This window comes from Nicotiana tabacum, chromosome 8, assembly GCF_000715075.1.
Source record: "Nicotiana tabacum cultivar K326 chromosome 8, ASM71507v2, whole genome shotgun sequence".
Lineage (NCBI taxonomy): Eukaryota > Viridiplantae > Streptophyta > Magnoliopsida > Solanales > Solanaceae > Nicotiana > Nicotiana tabacum.
Genome location: NC_134087.1, coordinates 111,563,229 through 111,582,234, shown reverse-complemented (window position 1 = coordinate 111,582,234; position 19,006 = coordinate 111,563,229). Strand labels below are relative to the sequence as shown.

The window sequence follows — 19,006 nt, the reverse complement described above, 5'->3', positions numbered from 1 at the left end:
TTGAGGGCAGAGAGAATTCTATGGTCGCCATGAATGAATTATTATATATGTTATTCTTTACTTGGTAAGGTATGTGCATGTACAATAAGATGCCACTTACTATGCTCCTTTACCTAACTAAAACAGAACGAGATAACACAATTAACTAAATTAACATAACACATGCTTCTGTAAATCAATACGTTTATGCGTGTAATTTACTTTTTAATTTCTCCCCATGTAATTTACTTAAAAATCAACTAGAAATAACTATCTATAACAAGCACAAATTAGTACATAATTTTAAAATTAATAAATTAAAGATATATAATAAATATTTAAAAATCATTTAATAGCGTATAGCTAAGAGTAGAATATATAGATTGCAACTTTATTTTAATATAATATCAATTGTCACATCATTCTTGACTGCTAGCTATTTTTGCACATATTTTGAATCTATAACAGCTCAATCAAGGGTTGTGAGATTTCGAGAGCGAAGCCTTATGTGACGAAATTAACCGAGCTCCAAATCGTATTACGAGACATCATATGTTTTAAAATGATCACATAGACAAAGTTAACTTTATTCCGATAATGATAGTATTAAAATATTCACGATAAATCCATGGAGCGAGACAAGAACAAGCAGAGAGATGGCATGAAGTTGCCTTCCACCAAACACCAACCTGTAGCTTTATCCTCCCTCCATATTTCCATGTCCCTACCCTTTAATATATTTCTCTTCCTTTTTCACACCCCCTTTCTTTTTCTTCTGCCACCATTCATTCTCTCAACTTCACAAAATGTGACCCAGTCATGACAAACACATTGACGATTCCTTAAACCAAACCATAAAAAATGGCTACTGTTTTTCGTCCCCTTTTCTCAACTTTCCTCTCTGTTATCTTCCTGTTACTTCACCTTGGCTGCTTCATCTTCTCCTCAGCTTCCCACAATCAGCCCTCAAAAAAACGAAAACTCCCTTCTGATCACCGTTCCAAAAACAAAGCAACTAAGGTTATTTCCTCTTCTTGGTCTTACATTAAACGTATTTTCTCATCTAAACCAGACCCCATACAAAAAATTACTACTAGCCCAACTCACCATAACCCTTCAATCCAATCTCCATGTTCTTCCACAAGGTCCCTTCACAAACCCATCTTTCCTATTTCATCCGATGATCCGATTACCCGCTCCGTTTATCCAGTACCCGAATCCGATATTTGCGCCGACCAGCTTTTCTTCCCTTTACGTAACGACATCTATCCTTGTACCCTATGTGGGGAAGTATTCCAGAGCCCGATTCATCTCGAACAACACCAGTCCATAAAACATGCAGTTTCAGAGCTCATTGACGGTGATTCAGGTAAGAACATAGTTCGGATCATTTTCAAAACGGGGTGGCCCGAGAAGAAAAATAACCCGATCATCCATCAGATCCTAAAGATTCACAATAGCAAGAGGATTTTAACCCGGTTTGAGGACTACAGAGAGCACGTGAAGTTTAAAGCCAGTCGAAACGTCGTCGTTAAGAGGGACGAGAGGTGTATAGCTGATGGAAATGAACTGTTGAGGTTCCATTGTACTACGTTCATGTGTGAGCTGGGGCAAAATGGTAATTCCAGCATCTGTAACCAGCAGTACTGTAGTGTGTGTGGGATTATAAAGAGCGGGTTCTCAAATAAGATGGACGGAATTTCCGTGCAACCTACGAGTTGGAGGGCGCACGCGGCGGTACCTGAGGAGATTGAGGAGGAATTCGGGTTCATGAACGTGAAGCGGGCGATGTTGGTTTGTCGGGTCATTGCGGGTCGGATCGGGTGTGACCCGGATTTGGCTGATAAAGAGGATCCAGGGTTTGATTCCTTGGTGGGTAGGGAAAATGGGGTCCACTCTAGATTGGATGAAGAAGATGAGTTATTGGTATTTAATTCGAGGGCTGTGCTTCCTTGTTTTGTGATTGTGTACACTGTATGATTAATGGTTGTGATAATTATAATGTGATGTATGTTTCATGGGGAATTTGGTGTGAATCGTCAGTGTGACAAACTTTATAGATAGACATTAGAGTGAATACCAGTGTAAGTGCATCTCAATGGTTATGCACTTTTTTCCCTTTAGCGAATCCATAATTTAGGTATCATATTAAAATTTTGCTTTAAATAGTCTTTTATGTTCATATCTTTAAACATTTTTGCAATCAGTGAATATTATATTGAAACATATTTCAGTAAACTTAACAATTTCTCAACTTTAGAATTTTTTAACAGACGAACAATCGTCTTAATTTTTCGATATCACTATTAGATCTTCAATAGGATGAATATTCTTTTAGTATAGATGTTCTTGCGGCTCAAATCAACTAGTAGCTACGATCATCGACGCAATACTTCTCCAGATGAGTTAGGAGCTTGGGCACCTCTAGTTAAACCATTATATTACTCCTTTTTTCATTAATTTAAAGGAAAAAATTAAGTTTGAAATAATAATTGTTTTACTTTTGATTTTCAACCTAGTTAACCAAGTTTGTAGTGGTTAGGACTTAGGACTCCTAAAATATAAATCCCTATACTATAGTCCAGATTGTAGGCTCTTAGTTATTGTACGGTCCTCCTTAAGACTTGAGTATATGCCTGTCAGCCAAGTGATTATCTTTATATTATTGAGTGGGGAGGAATTGCGATTGTGAGCATATCTTAGAGTTTGACTTTCATATTTCGATATCAGAATTTATTTCGACAAGATTTTAACTGTGTGTTGACGTTGTAGAATTTTCATTTTCTTTAACCAATAGTTGACATTAATGTAGAATTGGGCTTTGAAGGATTAGCGCAAGAGTAAAATGGTGATAGAAGTAGTATGCGGTCTTTATTTACTACGATAGTGTTCGAGTCAACTTACTTGCATATATTATAACCTTTTTATCGAATATCTATTATCTTCCACCACCGAACATATCCTAGTCTATTAGACGTGGTATCTTACTTTTGGATCACTTCTTCTTTAAGGTTTTGTGTTCGCTATTTTGTTAAACTTTAAATGCTGAAGTTAGATAGTACTGATGTAGCAATGGGATCACATGGTTTGTAGTAGGGGCCTAGTGGGAGATCGTGACTCATGTTTGCACGAGGACGTGCAACAGTATGCTGTAAAGCTACATCATTTTAGTCATTTAGGGAGGGAGAATTAGGTGTCAATAATCATTAGAAATCTGCAATCTTAATAACTTTGGATAAAGGATGTGATCTGTGATGATCTGTTAGAACCCTTCTTCAATTTCAACAAGGTCTAATATGCATGGGCAAGAGCTAGGGGCGGAAGAGATTTATCTGAACCAACTTCGCTAAAAAGTTACATAGAATACAATACGTGTATATGTTGAATTTTTTTTTGACTAGTTTTTTTGTATATTTACTTTTTTAATATATTTTGAATTTCCTTAATAAAAATTCTACCTTCACTATTACTAATATGCTTTCTACTTATGGAGATAATATCTAAATGTCAGATTAATATTCAACCTTAATTTTCTATCACTTAGTTTATGGTGCTCTCCAATACTCCAAAAAATAATTGTACTCAAAATTTTGTGTCGGTTTGGTTCTCGCCTTGCGACTTGCGCTACTTCCTTGTAATTATATTTAAGACAGAAGGAATGACGTTAGGGCTTCTCTACTAAAAGCTGTTTGCATTTGCCTTTGAAGGCTAAAATTTTGTATGAGTACTCGCTACTTATCTTTAGTAAGGAGTTCAGATTTCAAAAAAAAAAAAAAAAAAAGTAAAAATTATTCAACTTACTTATCTCACTCCAAATAATTATTCAATTTTGCACAAGAGTTATAATTTATTTTATAATTTTAAGTTTAAAACTCTGAAAGAGCAATATCCATTCTATCACCTCTTTAAAATTCATGGTACTAGACTATAATCCTTATGTCAAGGAAACATAATTTCTTGAATCCTTTGTGCTTCCTTCAATCTGGTAGTAATCTTGAATTGGTACTTCAATATGTGGAAATATAGCTCTTAGTAATTCTGATTTAAGACGACGTGGCTTTACATTAAATAAAACATAGAAGATGTAGGTGATGAGCCACTTTCGATTATTCTGTAGTTTTCACGACAAAAATTTAACAGCAGTGATAGCACTGTCGGTTTCGGTTGAAGTAGTTTATTAAGGGCAACAGACTCGTCCCTTCGTAGATGTATCGAACTAATAAATGTATAGCGTATAATTAATTTTTTACAAATATTCCTACATTTAAAGTTGAGTATTAAACACAAATCTAATAAAGTTTCTAATATTAGAACGGGGATTTGCATCTATACCGTTTTTTGGGTCGCGATTTAACTTGTACCCGCTTTGCAAAAATATTGCGTAACTTCAGCATACGAGGCTGAAGTAGCAAAAACAATTACGCAAAACTTCAGCATTCTAGTAGACGGGCCTGAAGTAGCAAGTGTGCTGAACCAAGTGTGCTGAAGTTTTTGTTTGTAATTGCTGAACTTAAGCATAGTAGCTGAAGTTTTTTCTATTTGCTGAAGTTTTTGTTTGTAATTGCCCAACTTAAGCATAGTAGCTGAAGTTTTGTTCTCTATTTGCTGAAATTTTTGTTTGTAATTGCACTAAATAAGCAGAAGTTTTTTTGTCCTGGATTCATTAGTTTTGCTATTAAGCTTTTTCAAAAACTTCAGCAGAAGATGCTGAAGTTATTTAGTTCATTTATAAAACTTCAGCACTAAATAAGCTGAAGTTTTTTTTGTCTTGGATAAGCTTTTTCAAAAACATCAGCAGAAGATGCTGAAGTTATTTAGTTCATTTGTAAAAACTTCAGCACTAAAAGCTGAAGTTTTTTTTTGTCCTGGATTCATTAGTTTTTTCATAAAGCTTTTTCAAAAACTTCAGCAGAAGATGCTGAAGTTATTTAGTTCATTTGTAAAAACTTCAGCACTGTATAAGCTGAAGTTTTTGAAAAAGCTTTCTAACATACTAGATAAATAATCTGATTGCCAACAGTATCTAAATCATAAATTTTGGAAACAATAAACATGAAAAGAACTGAATTATCATTGTCTACTAACTTACGTACGTGAAAATATTTGCAAATTATTGTCTACTAACTTACGTAATTATTTATAATTTATTTTTAAATAATTTGATAAACATATTTATGGCAACCATCCCATGAACTGAAGTTTCATAGCAGCACCAACAGCAGCAGAATAAAGAAGAAGAAGAAGAAGAAGAAGAAGAAGAAGAAGAAGAAGAAGAAGAAGAAGAAGAAGAAGAAGAAGAAGAAGGAGGAGGAGGAAGAGGAGGAGGAGGAGGAGGAGGAGGAGGAGAAAGGGGCTGAAGTTGTTTAAAAATTGGATACAAATTAAAACTTTTTTTAAAAAATGGGTATAGATTAAATGGGGGGCGACCAAAGGCGCCCCGTGCAATTTCTACTATTAGAACGAAACAACTTAGCATTCATTTCAAGAATCCATAAACTTATAAGAAACAACCTAGTAAAAACCATAAAATGAACGTTAAATTATATATATAAAAAGAAGTCGAACATGTGAAAAAATCTGAACATCTAGGGTGTGTTTGGTACGAAGGAAAATGTTTTCCATGGAAAATATTTTCCTAGAAAATGTTTTCCACAGAAAATGAGTTATTTTTTTCTTGTTTGGTTGGTGCGTGAATTTTTTTTTTTCGGAAAATATTTTCTATTGTTTGGTTAGAGAGTAGAAAATATTTTTTATGCTACTCTCCTCACCCCCTCCCCCAAGTCCCCATGTTTGCTTGCTCCATCCCCTCTCTCCCCTCCCCCTCCAAAATACCCAACTTTTTCATGATTCTATTTTCTTCAATAATTTAGTTATTCTTATAAAAATCCACACCGACTCAAAGGAACTAATGTGCTGCTTTACTTTTTTGCACAAAACAACGTTGAAATTTATGTTCCATAACTATAAAGAAAATACTCTTTTTTTGGTTGAAAAAGAAAGTACTCTTTCTACAACATGAAAATAAATAATTATTTTATTGAAATAAAAGAAAATACTTTTTCTACATCGTGAAAAGAAAATACACATTTTGTTGAAATAAAAAAAAATATTTTTTTACGTCATGAAAAGAAAATACTTTGTTTGTTGAAATAAAAGAAAATACTTTTTCTACGTCATGAAAAGAAAAAAAGCATTTTGTTGAAATGAAAGAAAATATTTTTTCTACATCATGAAAAGAAAGTACTCTTTTGTTAAAATAAAAAAAAAAATACTTTTTTATATCATGAAAAGAAAATACGCATTTGTTGAAAAAAAATCTATCTATAACATGAAAAGAAAGTACTATTAATAATATTTTTATTTAGGGTGGGGGCGAGGGTGGGGATGGGGTGGGGGTAGATTGGTAGGGATGAGGAATAGGGTGAGGAATGTTGAAAAAAAGTTTTGGAAAATATTTTCCCTGCATTTGATAGAGAAAATATTTTCCTGCAATTAGAGAAAGAGCAGTTGATGAGGAAAATATTTTCAAAAACATTTAAGCCGACCAAACATTTGAAAATTGGATAACATTTTTAAAAAAATAATTTCCTTCATACCAAACACACCCCTAATCCAAAACCTTAAGGTAATAATTAGGGTAAATCCTGATCATTATAAGCTCAGTATGAAGCACTTACAATACCTACCCAACTAAAACTAATTACCCAACCTACCAATCTCACCATACCACTTCTTTTACCCATTTAGTTTTGCTTAGTTTGATTTGGCTTGGCTTGACTTAAATTGGTTTGGCTTAACTTGTATTGGCTTAGTTTAACTTCATTTGGCTGGGTATTTAAAAAAAAATAGGTAGAAGAAAAAAGGGATGGGCAGAGGCGGGTAATTAGTTTTTGTTGCATGGATATTTGCTTAAATGGTTGGCTTGGAGCAATATTGGGCCGACGAGCAGAGTTAAAAGAGAAGACTAGGACAAAATTGCCAAAATCTCATTGGATTGATGGGATTTTTTTATTCTTAATAAATTTTTGTTAGGTTGAGCCTTTGAACGGAGTGACCCCAGGCAGGAAGTCATTTCTCCTTTCATGAGATCTATACGACACGAATTTAAATTAATGAAGTTGCTGAATATGACACGAACAAATTAGTCGGGCTACTGAATATGAAATGCCAAGTGGGTATACAAAACTAAAGTTAAAAGATAATTGTGAAATTGCGCTTATCAAAATTTGGCTAGATACCATTGGAAAGAAACTTAAGATCATTATAAATTTCCTTGGGAACCATTACACAGTCCAGGGGAAACTAATAGAACCAAAAACGCAAAAAAATAAAAATAAAAAATAAAAAAATAAAAAAATAAAAAATAAAAATAAAAAAAATTAAAGAGCTTTTTACTTATTTATACTAATTTTGAAACTTATGTACCTTTGCCATTTAGGTTTTCACTTAATTTTAAATTCATATACAATTACCAATTTTATACAAAATAATGTATTAGACTCTAATCTTTCACACTTTCTCTCCATCTTCCACCCCAAAACTAAAATTATAAATTAATAAAAGAATGTTTAGCAGTGGCGAATCCAAAATTTTATGTTTGTGAGTGCTTAACTTTTTTTTTTTGACGTAAAGTTACTATTAATCCCATCATATAAGTGTGCAACTATTTAAATACAATAAAAAAATTAATTAGAAATCATGATATTAATATTATTGGCGCCGTGAAACTGTGATGGATAACACGATTAGTGAGAAAAAGATCAATGGATTTTGTGGTTCCGGAAGGATTCTTTGTTTTTCTAAAGCAAATTTTCTTTTTCTTTCTTTGCTATAATTAATTAGATAAAGTAAGAAAAGAAAAGCAAAAAAATAAATAAAACAAAGTAGTATTGGCTCAAAAAAGTCACTAGCGAAAACTGAAAAGAACAAAAAGAGGACCTCATAACTGGGGCAAAAGAAAATGCCTGATAATATAAGAAAAAATTGAGGGAAAAATGCTTGCAAGGAGGGAGATTCGATCCCTCACCCTTTGGTTTTTATAGCGCTTCAACACCCATCATAAAACAAAGCAGCCATCAGGCTCTTTGTTACTTGGGTGCTTGCTATTCTTATATCCTTTTTCTTAGATTCTCTATATAACTATACATATTCCGAATCGAGGTTAATGGGTGCTCGAGCACCCAATTTTTGTACGTAAATCCGCCCCTGATGTTTGGCCTGTTTCTCCTCAATTTTAGTCATACTTTTACGAGAACAACATTAAGCAATTCTATTATGTTTTCTCTTTCTTTTTACTTTTTTTTTTATGTTAAACAATGAATGAATTATCACGTTTGAACGAGGGAAGATCGTTACTTTCTTTTAGCTTTTTGGAATCAATAAACAAAGTAACATTAATCAGATGTGAGTAGATTGAATTGGAAACTATGTTAATCCATTAGAAAGCTTAGAAGCTTTGAATTCGAAAATTGAAATTTGCGAAATTGTTTTGTTTGGATTGGGTGTTGCTGCAAATGATTGAGAATATCCGTTGGAGTTTATATCTCATTTTTGAGACAATTTGGTGAAGATTCGAGGTGATTTTGGTTGAAATTTCAGATTAAAACTCGAAAAAGAAGACATAAACAAATTGTATATATTTTGTATGTCGAATGGAGAAACGGTATACAAAATATCTACAACTTACATAATTGTATATTCGTTATATATAAATTGTAGTTTTTGACCGTATTCTGTACACAAAATATGTATTTAAGTTGTAGATAAATTATATCTTTTGACCTTATTTGTATATATTTTGTAAAAAAGCTTTGATTACTTTATGTAAATATGAATACTTAAACAAAACCGGGTAAATAAGTTTAAAATCTCGTATATATACGAAAAAGTCCCAAAATTAAATGATTTCGTGTAATCCAGATCAGAAGCCTGCTAGAAGCTTTGGTCCCAAAACTAACAATGGACCAGTCCGTATAATCCAGCCCACTGAATCACCCATCTTTTGAACATGTGCAAAACCCGCCATCTTCTCCTCCCGGTTTGAAGTTTGAACTTTCAACCCTCCCCACTGATACGTGTTTCCCCAGTGGAATTCTCCAGTAGAGAGTATTAATTGTTGTTGAAGCAAAATAGAGCTCAAAGGCACAACAAAACATTACTTTATTACACACAATTTTGACTAAATGGTGAAGCATTTGCCTCGATTTCAGTTCCCTATAAGCCTAAATTCAACTGCCTCTTCTTCTCCTGGAATCCCGCTTACTTCATCGCACCTTCATCCTCCATTTGCCCTTATTAAAATATCTTTATTTTTTCCACTGGCCATGTTTTCTCTTACAGTTTATATGGTTTTCTCAGATTCACGCTTTCCATTTGCTTTGCGTACTCTTCAAAAAGCTCACTATTTGTGTTCTCACGTCTTTTTCGTGACCTCTTTTGCTGTACCTAGGTGCTTGCACTATTGTACGGAAACCCAAGGAACGATTTTGGGATTGCTTAATTTATTGTCAAACAGGGTATTTTTAGCTGTTGCTCCTATATGTAGTAGCTGAGATTGGGAAAATCTTTTCTGGGCATTGAAAGATTTTGAGTTCTTGATTGGAATCTGGAAGTTTCTGAAGATTTATTGGTATGCTTTTTCAGTGTTTTATATTCTCATGTTTTATTTACTAAAAGGAAATTAAAAAAAACCTTTAGCTTAATCTCGTTTCAGTGGTTTACGTTTAAATCTAAAGATGATTTGAGGCATAAATATTAGAGCTTGTCAGGTAACTTCGCAACGATCGCATCTGATATTATCTAAATCACCCCTAGTTTTACATTAAAGGATAAATTATTTGTTTCGGACCGAAATTGACCTGAATAGATGGACACAAAGAATTTGTATAGCCAGTGCCATCTAATTTGGGATTGAGGTTAGTTGATTTATTGATCGAATGAGCAGTTTCCCATAGGCTGGCAGTTAACCAAATTCAGATTATGATGCTAGAGTTACTTTCGTTGTAGCATAGACATCAATATTAGCATTCTATCTTATTCAAATATACGTTTTTATACAATTAGTTGCACTTATAACTTATAAGTATTTGGATTGGTGTAGCAGACTGGTGATAAATTTTAACTGTTGTCTATGCTCTCCAGAGCTCTTTCTGTTCATGTTAGACATTTATGTATCAAAGTTGAAATTGTTTCCTTGTCTTCTTTCTTAGGTTAATTCAATGTCCTCTGCGGTTAAGTTGGAATCAATTATCTGTGATGACGGTGAGGAGCCAGGTCATATATCTGTAAATGGACAGGTAGCATTTGCCAAAAGACTAAATGTGGTACACAAAATACTTGACGGATTCCGTAGGAAAGGGGTATGGTCGGCTGGCAAGATATCAATTGCTGCAGAACGAAGAGCAGCTAGTGACAGGTGTTCTGCAGCTCAACTATCTTACCAGAATTCTCCCCGTTTTTCTTTTTTTCTTCATCTTTCTTAGGGAAGGGGGAGGGGTTGTACCTATAAATCATACTTTAACCTTAGGAGCTCTCTTTTTTGAAGTTTTATCTTTTCCATCTCTTTTTATTTTATTTATGTCTAGCTTTTTTTCCTGGAAACTTATCACAGTGCGTTCAAGCTGAATGACTAGCATGCCTCGTACATTCTTCAATTTGACTTTCCCACTGTCTTATTTTGCTTTTATGGATGTTACTGTTCATTTCTTGAATAAGAGATGCAGTTTTGTCCTTGCCTTAAAAATAGGTCACTTTGAGTTAGTTAAAAATCAATTACTGGGTAATTCTTTGATAGCTATTTGCTAGCTACTATCGTTCAACTTAGCATCATACTGTTTAGGTACCGTTTAAATACACGGGAGTATTGTGGATGCATAAGCTTTGGCATATTTTTCAGAACTGCTTCAGTTAGATCCATAGCTTTTTGCCGTTTTCCTGGACACAGGGTGAGGGCCTGATATTTTCTGAGAAGTTATAACCAAACGATTTTTGCAATTAACCTATTCTCACATCTCACAGGTTTTCCAAAAGCAATCAAGCTGTGGATAGCGAAGAAAAAAGGGAACATGGATCTGGAAGAAAATCTGGCCCTCTTTTGTCTGGAACTGCATATTGCCTTTCTTCTTGTTGCATGATCCTGCTGAATAAAATTGTCCTTTCAAGTTATTCTTTCAATGCTGGTATCTCGTTGATGTTCTACCAGGTATTCTCTACTTACAGTTGACCATCTTTCCATCCTTTGGAATAACAAGATGAGGCACATTAATGCTTAAGGTTAGCTATTATGCATGTTATATCATTGCCATTTTGAGCTCCAATTGGAAACTTTTTGTTCAATCATTTGCATGTCCAACATCCTTTTTCAACCTTGTTTTTGCGACACTTCTTCCCTAGTACCAGGAACTTGCAGTTTACAGATGTTATCTCATGAAACTAATTCTACTCCTACTTCTCTCAGAACCTTATCAGTACTCTTATAGTTTGTATACTGGGTTGCTCTGGAGCAGTTACTGTGGAGAAGCTTAATTGGAAGCTCATTAAAGTTTGGATCCCCGTGAATTTGATCTTCATTGGCATGCTTGTTTCAGGCATGTATAGGTAATATCTGATATGTCTATACTCACCATAGACTTAGGAATGATTAGCTCTACATCATTATGCCAATGACATTACTTGTGCACCTTTTCAGTTTGAAATACATAAATATTGCAATGGTGACAATTCTGAAGAATGTGACAAATATTTTAACAGCAACTGGAGAGTTATATATTTTTGGGAAGCGACAGAATCAGAAAGTGTGGACTGCCATGTTTCTTATGGTATGTTAGTGTTGTTCAGGCATGCAATGTAAATTTAGTTGTCAGAGATCACATCATCCTCAAGGACAATCGTCTTTGTAATTCTTATGCTGTATATCCAGTCATCACAGTCCATATCAGATCGCGGGATAACATTATACAGTAGTCCTACTAAGCATCTGTTCCCTGATTTTAATTAGATGACTGTTGCATATACCTCATATTTTTTCTGTGTTAAGATATGTACAGTAGTAACATATAATTTAGAGCCAACAAAATTTGCTTTCACTGTCCCAGTTCTCCTTAATTTTAGTTAAGGCCAAAATAGAACTCCATTTGGCTTCCCACTCACTGAATGATAATTAAATTTTATTGTATATGAACTACTTTACGCTTTCCCCTCCCCACCCCTGGTCCCGCTCTGGCATAGGGAAAAAGAACAATTTATTGGCAGTTTCTTCATTGATGCTGCTATCTTCTTGCTTTCAGATTATCTCTGCTATATCTGGAGGCATAACAGACCTCTCATTCGACGGGACGGGTTATGCTTGGCAATCAGTTAATTGCATTCTCACTGCAGGCTACTCAGTATGTACTTTCTGCTTTACTCTGTTCTTCATCCTTGATTGCTGGTACCAAGATCGTGCAAAGAAATTTGCTCTTGACTTCTTTCAATTATAAGAAAGCAACAAAAATTAGACTGACTAATATAACAAGTCAAACTTCAAAATATATGTTTCATTTCCCTAATCTATTTGTTTTCATTGGACATCAATTTTCAACAGCTCACACTGCGACATGTCATGGACAGAGCAAAGCAATTTACAAAATCTGGATCGCTTAACGAAGTTTCAATGGTATTACTGAACAATGGGATATCTATACCTTTTGCTATCGGCTTGATCTTCCTGTTTGATGAATGGAATTATGTAATTAATGCGTACGTGCTATATCTTTGTTACTATATCATTAGACATTTGTCTTTTTGTTAATGGAATAAATATTATACTTTTGAGCTGCTCAGTAGTCTCTTCTTTTTCTGTTTAGTCCTTCACTTAGGAGTACCAAATAAATATTGCAGTTTCAATTTTTTTTTTCATTTGCAGGGATGTAATTAAGATTCCAATGTTCTGGGTTGCTGCAACAGCCAGTGGATTGCTTGGGCTAGCCATTAGCTTCACATCTATGTGGTTTTTGAAACAAACTGGTCCAACCACTTACAGGTGAGTCATACTGGCTTGACATTTCTTGGGGAGTTGCATCATGAACTACTTAGCTTAGTTTACGTGATCTGCTAACTTGTTGACGATAAAGATATGGACCCTTATCACTTTGGCATGGAGTTGGTTCTCGATAGATATTTGACATGCATTCTGTTCCTATATTCTAGAACTATTTGCTGTATTATTATTTAAGTCTGCTATAAATCTTTTCCGGCAATAGTTAGACAAGGTTAACCCAGATTATACTGGGGAGAAGGAAAAATGAAAGAAAGCTACCTTAATGTGACCTTTTTTCTAGTTACAGTCTACTTGAAAGGAAGTATAAGATGCATTTTCAAATTGCTTCATGATTAGTTATTTAATCCTATACTCTTTCTCCGCTTCATAGTCTTGTAGGTTCCTTAAACAAGATTCCCATTTCAATTGCTGGCCTTTTGGTGTTCAAGGTTCCTCTCAGTGTTCCCAATTTATTCAGCATACTTTTCGGTAATGTGAACTATCCAGATTATATTCTTGACGATTTAATGTAATTCTCTTTAGTATTTACTTATTTTACCTTACCGAAATCTGCCATTGCTTTCAGGTCTACTTGCTGGAGTACTTTTTGCCAGGGCCAAGATGTCTTGACACCGTGCTACACTCGGGTCCGAGATAGGCGATCTACCGCTTGGAAACTCAAATAGCGTGCATATACAGATTGACTAACAATAAAAACTCTAAAACTCCAACAGAATCACACAAGGAGTTCCTTCCCCTATACAAGTCAGTGTAGGCAGTAGTAGGAGCCGAGAGCAAGATACCATATTTAGTTACTCCTATTTATTTGGTCTGTCAGATGCTCATTCCAGGGAAATGAAGCATCTATCAATTTTGGTTTTTGTGAGCAGTAGTTATTCAATTCAGTCATCTGAAAACCTTTTTCTTTTTCTGGAATAAGGTCAAACTACAAAAAATGCATATATAACTACATACACTGTAGAAAGGGATAAAAGAATTCCCTATGGATTTGGTGAAAATAATATGACAGTATCAGTTCGAGTTTGATTTTTGTTGAATGGTAGGTTATGTTGCTCAAATGCCCGAATGGCAGCAAAAATGTTCTAGAAAATAATGTATTTTCATAGTGTTTGGTTTTCAGATTACCAAAAGAAAAAAAAAATGACAACGTTTTTAGCGAAAGCCATTTTTTTCTCTCCACAATATTGACTATTTACTTTATATCACTACTCCAACTAATACATAAACGGGGCATTTGTATCTATACCCGCTTTTTGTGTCACGTTTTAACTTGTGTCCGCTTTGCAAAAAAATTTGCAAGCGTACCCGCTTTTTCGCATAACTTCAGTATACGGGGTTGAAGTAGCAAAGACAATCACGCAAAACTTCAGCATTCTATTAGCCGGGCCTGAAGTTCAGCTCTAGAGCTGAAGTTTTTGTTTTGTAACTGTCGAACTTTAGCTCTAGAGCTGAAGTTTTTGTTTGTAAGCTTCAGCTCTAGAGCTGAAGCTTTTATTTTGTAACTGGCGAACTTCAGCTCTAGAGCTGAAGTTTTTGTGTTGTAACTGGGAAACTTCAGCTCTAGAGCTGAAGTCTGAAGGAATCACTACTGTTTTTGGTGTTTCGCGGTTGATCAACTTTGATGTTGCAAGTACATTCACCTAAAAATACAGATAATCTCGGATTCCAGAAATATCCAGCAAACTTGAAAAGGTTGAAAGAAGTAAACAAAAAAAAAAGGAAGAAAGATCGATGATAAGCTATAGCGTGTAAACCTCTGAAGAGAAATCTGATGGATAAGTTGCAGGTTATAAGCTGTGCAAAGAAAGTTCGAAAGAGAAAAAGCAAAAGATATTGTAATCGTTACCGAAAGGGTTTGACTTCCACAATATGCTTTAAACTAAAAACCAAAATTTTATATGAAAATCAGAGAAAAAAGAGAATAGGATTTGCTGAGAAAACTAGTAAAAGGAGACTGGTATTGAGAGACCAGGAAGAAAGTGTTCATTTATATAGTATCACTGCATGGGAAGAACGTCCTAATGTTCTTAGCTGAGATTCTCATGTATATGATTCGAGAGAGTTGCAAAGCAAGGAGGAGGAGAAAAGGGGCTGAAATTTTTTAAAAAGTAGGTACAAATTAAAAGTTTTTAAAAAAATGGGTATAGGTTAAATGAGGGCGACCAAATAGGGCGCCCCGTGCAATTTTTACTACATAAACACTATTGTTATTTTTTATATCCCTAAACTAGTTTCTGTGGTATCAAAATTCAAATATTGTAAGTAGTATATATCTAACCGGAGAATGGAATAAGAGTTATTTGACAAATTTGAATTCAGCAAAGGGATGAGTCAACAAAATCTAAACACTAAGGGTGTGTTTGGCACGAAGAAAAATATTTCTAATTTTTTCATATTTGTTTGGCTTAAATGTTTTGGAAAGTATTTTCCTCATGAACTTATTTTCCTTCAATTTTTCCATATTAAAAGAAGAGAAAACATTTTCCAAAACTCTTTTTCAACCTTTCACGCCCTATTCCCCATTCACATCAACCCACCCATGCCCCACCCCCACTACACCCACCCCACCCCTCGCCCAACCCCCACTCTAAATAGAAACATGGGAAAAAAGTTGGATTTATCCATCCGCTTTAGTAAATTGTCCACATTTATCCCTAGTTTTACTATCCATCCAAATATATCCCTACCGTTAAGAAAGTAGACAAAAATGTGCCCAACCCTAACAGTTGTCCATTATGGCATGAGACCCTCTCAATAAAAAATGTCACGTCATTAAATAGAAGTGGTGTTCTCTATGTGTGTCCCAAAAATAATTAGAAATGAAATAGAAAAAAGAGTAAGAAAAAATAAATAAAATTAGAAAAAGTAAAAGATCTATCTCCCCCCCTCCTATTTCTTCACCTCATCAGAATATTCCAGCCAAAAAAGTATCCTTCTTTTTCATCCAATTTTTATTTCTCAAGATCTCACTTTCCTCCTTCTTTCTCTTCTCTGTTCATAAAATATCTCTTCCACTATCTTTCTCAATATTCAAGTGGCTCTCAATCCTTAAAATTTCATTAAGAGCACTGTTCCAGATAGCAAAATTTCCTGGCAAGGTCTTTTATTTCAGGCCAAAGATTCCTTTTTTTAAAAAAAAGTACTATCTTCTTTGTTTGCGAAAAAGATTGTTCCGTCGAGATATTATTGGTGTAACAACTAAATTTCGCTCCTAAAAAATAATAATCAAGACAAGAAATATAGCGACAAATATTATATTCGATTTCAAGTGATGGGGTTATAATCACTAAAATATCTCTAGGGTCTTGTTACTTAAAGAGTTTGATTTGGAGATTGTGGACCGGAAGGGTAGTGAGAACCAAGTGGCAGACCACTTGTCCCACTTGGAGGAAGAGGGGAGGCCTCATGACGGCCTAGAGATCAATGATTCATTTCCCGACGAACAACTCCTTTCGGTGTCGATGAATGATATGTCATGGTTTGCCGATGTTGCTAATTTCCTTGTGACTGGTATAATCCCGTGTGAGCTCTCTTCTAACCAAAAGAAGAAGCTCAAGCGAGATAGTTTGGATTTCTATTGGGATGAGCCGTACTTGTTCAAGATTTGCACGGATGCTGTGATCAGAAGGTGTGTCCCGGAGGAAGAGCAATTGAGTATCTTGGAGGCTTGTCATTCCTCTCCTTATGGTGTCCATCATGGCGGGGCAAGGACGAATTCCAAAGTTCTTAGTTGTGGGTTTTATTGGACAACTTTGTTCAAAGATGCAGGTAATTTTGTGAAGAGATGTGATGAATGCCAAAGAGCGGGTGGAATTTCGAAGAAAGATGAGATGCCTCTCAATACCATCCTTGAGGTTGATGTTTTTGATGTATGGGATATTGACTTTTTGGGCCCGTTTGTTAGCTCGTGTGGGAACACATACATTCTTGTGGCGGTAGACTATGTTTCAAAGTGGGTTGAAGCCGTGGCGTTGCCCAACAATAAGGCCCGGAGTGTTGTTGCATTTCTCAAGAAGAGCATTTTTACAAGGTTTGGTACTCCTCGTACAATCATAAGTGATGGGAGGTCTCATTTTTGTAATAGAGCTTTTGACACTTTGCTTTCAATATATGGTGTCAATTACAAAGTTTCTACTCCCTATCATCCTCAAGCAAGTGGTCAAGTTGAAGTCTCCAACAGGAAAATCAGAAGCATATTGTCAAAGACGGCCAATGCAAATAGAACCGATTGGTCAAATAAGTTGGATGATGCTCTATGGGCTTATATGACTTCTTACAAGACTTCGATTGGTATGTCTCCGTATTGGTCGGTGTTTGGGAAAGCTTTCCATCTACCGGTTGAGTTAGAGCACAAGGCCATGTGGGCTTTGAGGAAGCTAAATCTCGAATGGGATGTTGCAGCAAATCTTCGTGTGGAGCAACTTAATGAACTTGATGAATTTCGATTCCATACCTACTCTAGTTCTTCCTTGTACAAGGATAAGATGAAGTACCTTCATGATAAATATGCTCGTAGCAAGGAGTTCAAAGTTGGTGATTTAGTTCTCTTGTTCAACTCTCGGTTACGTCTATTTCCGAGAAAGCTTAAGTCAAAATGGAGTGGACCTTTTGAAGTAGTGTGTGTGAACCCGTTTGGTACACTTCAAAAATGGGGAAGTTTTCAGAGTGAATGGGCATAGGGTCAAGAACTACTTGGAAAAAATTGATGACAGCCACGTGGTGGCACTTCTTCATCTCAAATGATTTGATGGTAACCTGCGTCGTGCCGCGACGTTAAATCAGACGCTTTTTGGGAGGCAACCCATGTGTTTTTCTTCTTGTTTTTATTTGATTTTCATTGTAGTACAAGATTTATTTTTGGACTAACTGGTTGTGAGATGCTATAGGATTGTGTTGATGTAGTGCAGGACATAGTGAAAAAAGTGTTCAGGTCTCTGAAGTTTTCAATGCAGACGCACTACATTTAGTGCAGACCGCACTGATAAAGGACGAAAAGTCCAGCTCTATGAAGTTTTCCACCTCAGCCGCATTATATTTTGTGCGGTCGGCGGTAGACCACTGCGTCCGCACGACATTTTGTGCGGATTGCAGTGGGTTGCTTTCTCAAACTTGAAAAAATGCTGTGTAGTGCGGACCGCAATCCATTTTGTGTGGTCAGCATTGGGTTGGTAAGCTGGGCCCCAGGTCCTCTTCTATAAATAGGGCCTGAGGCCCTCCTTTTACACTTTTCAATCCTGTTGCTCTCAGAACTCATAAAAGCACTGTTCATCTTTCCTTTTGCTCGTAATTAACTGCTTGGACTCGTTTACCTTCAGTTCATCTCACATCTGGCACCATTAACTTCTTTTTAGTTGTTTAATTTTGTTAACTTCTCTTAATTTTTATTTTTCTTGCTTCCTTTCTGTTCTTCCAGTACTTCTTTTGATTTGGTAAAATTAGGTTAGTTAATTTCTTGATTAAAGTAGAATTAGGTAGTTAGAAACATTGGGCAAACACATAGGAACCTTTCTTAGGTGTAAAATTGGACTTAAAATCAAAATACATTGAACCTTAAGTTAGTGTTGCTTATGGGCACTCAGTATGGACCGCGGTCGATTCTGTGTGGTTCGCGGTGCCTTAATGCGGTCCGCAATGGCATTTTGTGCGGACTGCATTGATGAGTGTCTATAATCTGATCTTTGGGGACTGCAGCCGCACTACATTTTGTGCGGTCCGCATTGGTCCCTGTGCATCCGCACTACATTTTGTGCGGTCCGCATTGCCTAGATATAGAGAGTGGGTAGTCTGAACCCCACCTCTATGCAGACCGCATTGCCATTTTGTACGGTCCGTATTGGCCTCTGTGCGGCCACACTCCATTTTGTGCGGTCTGCACTTTGTAGTATCTGCAACTGTCTGCAACCTTTTCTTTTCTGCAACTCTGATCTTAATTACTTCTACTAATACTAACAAGCCTAATGGATGTTGTTTGCAGACAATGGTAAAACAAAG

The 19,006-nt window shown here is 35.5% G+C and overlaps 2 protein-coding genes across 2 annotated transcripts; both read left to right on the top strand.

The window, feature by feature from the left end:
* Nucleotides 1-609: 609 nt before the first annotated feature.
* LOC107811098 (uncharacterized) lies at nt 610-2,143 on the top strand. Its single transcript, XM_016635968.2, has one exon. The coding sequence runs from the start codon at nt 841-843 to the stop codon at nt 1,957-1,959; it is 1,119 nt and encodes a 372-aa protein (XP_016491454.1). The 5' UTR covers nt 610-840; the 3' UTR covers nt 1,960-2,143.
* A 6,832-nt stretch (nt 2,144-8,975) lies between these two features.
* Nucleotides 8,976-14,038, top strand: LOC107831679 (GDP-mannose transporter GONST2-like). Its single transcript, XM_016659464.2, has 10 exons — nt 8,976-9,607; nt 10,188-10,393; nt 10,996-11,179; nt 11,435-11,574; nt 11,666-11,795; nt 12,264-12,362; nt 12,560-12,714; nt 12,881-12,997; nt 13,386-13,483; nt 13,581-14,038. Exons 2-10 carry the CDS (start codon nt 10,197-10,199, stop codon nt 13,622-13,624), a joined length of 1,164 nt encoding a protein of 387 aa, XP_016514950.1. The 5' UTR covers nt 8,976-9,607; nt 10,188-10,196; the 3' UTR covers nt 13,625-14,038.
* Nucleotides 14,039-19,006: the final 4,968 nt, after the last annotated feature.